The 6,000-nt window shown below is 36.6% G+C and overlaps 1 protein-coding gene across 2 annotated transcripts in view; it reads right to left on the bottom strand.

Moving 5' to 3' along the window:
* Positions 1–207: 207 nt before the first annotated feature.
* Positions 208–6,000, bottom strand: part of MYSM1 (Myb like, SWIRM and MPN domains 1) — a 44,600-nt gene continuing 38,807 nt past the window's right edge. For both annotated transcript variants that reach the window (XM_043876238.1, XM_043876239.1), the window contains one exon: positions 208–5,167. In XM_043876238.1, the coding sequence (XP_043732173.1) occupies positions 5,000–5,167 (168 nt within the window). In that variant the 3' untranslated portion in view covers positions 208–4,999. The remainder of the gene's footprint in view (positions 5,168–6,000) is intronic.

The following is a 6,000-nucleotide window of genomic DNA, read 5'->3' as shown; positions in this document are numbered from 1 at the left end:
CTTAGTGTCTTACCTACTTATGTCAGGTTCTGTATGTTTCTCATTTTTCAGGTAGTAGAATTAGGTAGTAGGATTCTTGTGGAAAGGAACCAAGACCTTATTCACCTTTGTGTCCCTAAAAGGCTCAACAAATATTTGCTGAATTAATGGGGGCACTGTTTGTAATCAGCATCCATGCTGCTAATAATTTAGACAGAGACCAAATGATTCACCACTTTATTTTCAAAATTTTATTTATATAGAATCTTTACAATGTTTCCCTTAAATTTTTATAAGATAAAACCCCAAAGTTTAAAACCAGATATTTTATGTCACAATTTAAGTACAAGGTGGAGAATTCACTTATTTGGAGGAAAAGCTTTCATAATTGTACAAACATTAATATTTACAATATTCTTTAATACAGATATACACAACATGACATCATATTTAAATGTACAAAATGGTTTAAATTATATTTTAGTACAGAACATTCCAAGATTCAAACTAATAAAAGAAATTCCATAAACACTGATATTAATAACATTTGGGGAAAACAACAGCAACAGGGTTATCAATAATCATAGTAAACTTATACATAATATACAATTTACACATCAAATCCATAAATTTAAAGATATATGTGACCCATCTATTTAAATCATGCTAGAATCTAAATATTATTTTATAATTCATATGAAACAAATGTTCTGTGGTAACCTATGAAACAGGAATACAAACTATAAGATCATAGTTAACATACTTCTTAATTCCTAAGATAGTACTCCAGGAAACCTCAAAGATGGAAGATCTGGCTTCTTTTTTGGGCAGAAATTAGGAGTTCTTATGAATATATTCATAAATATAGTCAAAGGAATAAAACAACCCACACATCATGAATTAATTTTACCTTCTCAAATTTGGTTTGGTATAGAGCCCCTGCATAATCACAGTTTCTCTGGGATATTTGACTTTCTCCTGACTTAGCTGGGATAACATACTTACTCTTTGCCTTGCTCTAGAAAAGATTTAAGGAAGCTTAAAAGAAAAGATTTATAAAATACCAGAAAGCCCAAATTATAGGTTAAATGAAAAAACAGAGTTTGGGGGAATAGCATGCTTAAAACCATTTAAGAAAAGGTAAGGATTTAAACTAAAGCATATTACATTATTCTCCACAGTGGTTTTCTGGAAATATTGCAAAATATGATATTAATTTGTAAGAAAGCTATTAAACTACTGTAAACTGGAAATGATCAAATTTCTTTGTTAAATGCTGTATTAACTCTGATGGAACAGATGATGACACAAATGTATGTCTTTTTATCTTTGTGCTTGTGTGAAGTAAGTTTTCCTAACTGTCATAATGTGTGACTCTAGATTTAGCCTCTAGCTCTGGGTAGAGAAGAGTATAGGTAACACCAACTGTGTATGTCCTGAGATGGGAGCTGCCTTCCAGGTGGTGTAGGGACAGAGAAAGCATCAGTCCTAGGGCCTCCTGCCTATATCAGTTTCTCCAGGTCCTCCAGCTCAGTTCAAGAGGACCCAGCAAGACAAGCAGGAAGAAGGTAAACTGCGGAGCAGGAGGCCCACTCAGGGTGGCGGCCGAGGCCACAGGCTCCTCGCTGCCCAAACAATCTGCGCATCACAGCCCTTGGCCCACTCCTGTGGGGGAGGAAAGTTACGGAGAGAAGGCTGGGGCAGCACAAGTCAGCTTCTGGGAAGCAAGAATGCTTCTGTTCAATTCTGTTCTTCAGACCTTGCTTTCAACACATGACAATGAAGGATCTCATACCTACACACCGACAGGTGACAAGTGAGGGAGTGGGGATGGAAAAAAAAGAGCCTGAGGGAAATGCAGGAAGAAAAAAAAGGTGGCAGGAGCTGTGGCTCTTACTAAGTATTAAGAATCAGAACAAAATATCCACCTGAAACCTAAGATTAGCCATTGCAGCCCATCTTTCTTTGGGGGATGAATGGTTCCAACTAAGTCCTGAGTGTTGATGGAGTCAGTAAAGACCAAAGTTCATGTCTGTGGATCTAAAGCCACAGGAACTGCAGGGTTTCTGGCTGTGTGGCAAAGCTCTGCTAGGGTTTGTGAGGTCGGTTTATAGGGGAGGGGTAACAGAATATAGGCAGGGCCAACTGAGCTATTAGGCACCAGGTCTCATGTTTATAATACATTTAGAGGCCCTCCCAAATGTTTTAATTTCTTTTAAATTTATAACACAAAAAACACTTTCAGATGGAAGGATGTATGCATATACAATATTAAATTCATTTTATACAAATGCAGTTGTAACATTAATTTTTAGTAGTTTTTTTGTGGAAGAAGAGGGTCAAAAAGGCAAAAGTGTCTAAGGCCCACGAAAGTTATAATACAGCACTGAGGGCCAATGGCCCAAGGCTGAAATTACAAAGGGGACAGCCTCTGATCTTGTGGATCTTATTTCACTGATTTTTCTTTTTTTGAATATTATTTTGGGATGAAACTGTAAAAGAGAAGTAATTGTAATGTCAATTTCCAGTAGGCAAGCTGGAAAAAGAAAAAAATAAAACAAAACAAAACTAAGCTCATCATTTTATTGTCTTTGCACAAAAGTAAGGACCAAATCAGGATGAAGAGACTCTGATGTTTTCAAGTCCTATCTCCACTCTGTAAACACTGCCAGAGGTAGGTTTCCCTCTGAGACCCTGCCTCTTAAACTTCCACACTGCCACTCAGGCTGAGCCTTCCTGTGCTTCTCAAGGCTTGACTCCTACTGCCCTCAGCAGGCCAAGGTTGGCAGTGATAGGAATGTGGGCACCGAGAGCTGCAAAAATGTTTTAAGACTATCATAAGAAAAATGTAAAGGAATGAATGAGGGAGGAGGGGAGGAAAATATCACAGACTATAATCAAAATTACATGATGTTAAAAAAAAATGAAAGGTTTATACTACAATGTTAACTATGGTTTCTGTTTTTTAAAAATTATCTTCTAAAAAGATAAATGTACTCTTACCATCAGAAAAAAACAGTAAGTATTACTTAAAAAAACTGTGCTCTCAAAGCATTAAACTGTGAACAGTACCATGTTGAGTTCCTCATAGTATGGCTTAGGTTACTAAATATAGTAACCCACAAGCATGCAGAGGACCCAGACTGAGAACAGAATTCTTAATTTTCACTATTTTCCAACCCCAATTCATCAATATAACAGGGAAATGTCAATTAAGAAAGCTAATTAATACCACTTTCTAGGATCTGTTCCTGAGGTATAATGAAGAAGACATGTCAGAAGGAAAAGCACGAAGGAATGAACCACCACCTGTTACAGAAGCGCACTTTCTGCCCCTGAACTACAGGTGAGGAGCCTGAGGTTCAGAAGGTTACATGATTGTCACATGACAAAGCTGGTAAGAGAATTAGGTAAGAATTCAGGTTTCCTATTTTTGGTCTACAGTTCTAATATCCCTGGTCCCCAAAGTAACTGCTTTGTAAGTTATGCTTCACTGTTTATCCTAAAGGCATATAGAAAAATGGAAAATACTACCACTTTCCTTAAAAAAACATTTAAAATTAATTTTGGAACTGTACCACCTCAAAATATAAGCTCCAGGTTTGTAAGTCCCACAATTAGAATGAATCACAAGATTTTAGACCTGGAAGGATGCAGGGAAGATAATTTAGACCTCAGTTACACATGAATTTAGGCCCAGAGAAGGCAGACTATATTCCCCCAATTCACAAGACTGAGTCAAGGCCCAGATCATCTAAAACTGGCTCACTGCTCCTTCCAATACTGACTTATTTTCCCTGGATATTCATTAAACCAAAAAAAGGCAAAATTACAGAATCATACCCAGATTAGATGCAATAAAACTGATGAAGATGACGCAAGACCTTTCAGTGGCTCAGGCTCATGCACTTGAAAATAAATTCTAAATATCTGCAATCCTCTGGAGCAGGGTTTGGAAGACAACAGCCAGCAACCTGTCTTTTGTGAGGCTCGTGAATTAAAAATGATTTTACATTTTGAAAGAGTTGTTAAAAAATATAAAGAAGAATGACCGACAGAGATGGTATGTAGTCTGCCAAGCCTGTTATTAACTGCCCCTTTACATAAAAGGTCCACTGACCCCTGTTCTGGATTCAGCAAGTATACAAAACTGGGCTGAATACATAATATGTCCTGGAAGGATTTTTTGTTTTTAAAATCAAATCTGATTTATTTAAGCTTTATTGTAATTTGCCTCTTTCTCCTCATAGCAGGTAGTAAGAGGAAATATAAAAAATCTAGTTTAAGGGTTATGATTACCTGTGTTCTAGTTAACTAAGTTTTATCACAAACACTAGTATAAGTGGCACCTATATTTGAAGCTAATTATATTATGTATCTGAAAGCCTGACAAAACGTTACAGCTGATAAAATGGCATATCCTATAGCAGTGCGGTTATAAAGTAAAATGGAAGCAAATCTGTAATTAAAAAGCTGGTAACCTGATTCTCTCCTTTAGGTCCCTTCCCCAGGCCTCCCCTGGCCTCGCACAGCATGTTGTTAGACTCATTAAACCAGCAGTTCTCAGCCGTGTTCATCACTTCAGGGACCACCCACCCGGATCTCCTCTGCAACCATAAACAAGCCTCACGAAACACACGAAGAGAATGGAACTGCTCCTGGTGAGACGTGAGACAGCAAAACTGGAACGACTAGTTCAGGGGAGGCAAAAATTCGAGACACAATCCATTTCTCAACCTGCAGACAGCAGGGAGGCGGCCTCTAGTTCAGGCCCTGACTGGCCGTGGAGGACTGAGCGTGCCGGCCGACCCCCCCCTCACACAACACTCTGAGCACCACACACGAAAACAAGTCCAGCTCTCTCTCTTGCCACATGGTGTATGTGGCCAAGTTTGGATTTCATGAACTAGCAAAAAAAAAAAAAAACCAAATTGTACCACAGTTAAACAATAATTTCAAGGTTGTAACTCTGAAAGTAGGATCTACTATGTCAAGACTAAAATATCTTTCTTTAAGATAATTACATTAACAATTCCTTTTGTCCCACAGTACAGTTCTCTTCAGCCACTCCATTCTCTGGCTTGCTTTGGTAATTGGAAAGGAATAAATTTTCTATTTGAGTCAAGAATTCTTCAGCAATGAAGCAATTAGTCACTTTGCTCAGAGTTTTCCTCAGACACTCCAAAAGCTAGTTGAAAAGAAAAGTTTTATATTTAAATACACAGAAGTACAAGAAGAGGGTTTGCATTACTATCATTTTATCCCTTTCCAAATCTCCTATTTTATAGTGCTTAAATTAGAAACATTCTCCTCAAAAGAGGCTGAGGATAAATTTGTGTTTAATAATCATATAGCTGAAGTGTAGGAAACCATTGTTGAGGAATGCTTAGGTTAGTTCCTTCTGATTTTATATAAGGAGATAAACTTGAGCCTGTATGTATCATGCTTTCTACAAACTTGTGGATTTGCTTTTTAAAGTAGTTTTATTTACAAAGCAAAGAATCCTATGGGATAAAAATCTATGTACATTAAAATACAAGATTCTACCATTTCAAAAACAGGATGCTAGAGTCTAATTCCTGGGAAATGTGTATATTAATCTTCTGATAGAACAAAGAGAAAGGGACTACAATAGGAGGGGGTAAAAAATATTAAAGAAGAAACTTAATAAGTTAAAATTTTCTATTTCCAAATTGTTACCAAAAGAAAAAAAAGAAAGACCAATCTTGCCAATCTCTCAATACACTCATAGAAACAAAACTAGAAGTGAAGTAAAATAATTCAAGACTCTTATTTTCTACCAGAAGTTAAGTAAAATGACCATTTAAATTTGTTAGATTTACACTACCACTTTTAAAAATGATCAATTGTTAAAGCTAAATGGAAACATGGTGCTTTTGAATTTAATAAAATAAGAAAAATGCTCTCCATTGCGTACAATAATAATCAGACAACATTGACAAATTTTGTTCTAAAACAATATTATTTCTATATGCAAGCGTGGGCAACAAAACACATTAC

The sequence above is a fragment of the Cervus elaphus genome, chromosome 20 (assembly GCF_910594005.1).
Source record: "Cervus elaphus chromosome 20, mCerEla1.1, whole genome shotgun sequence".
Taxonomy (NCBI): domain Eukaryota; kingdom Metazoa; phylum Chordata; class Mammalia; order Artiodactyla; family Cervidae; genus Cervus; species Cervus elaphus.
Note: the sequence above shows the minus strand (reverse complement) of the source record. Positions and strands in the feature narration are given on the sequence as shown.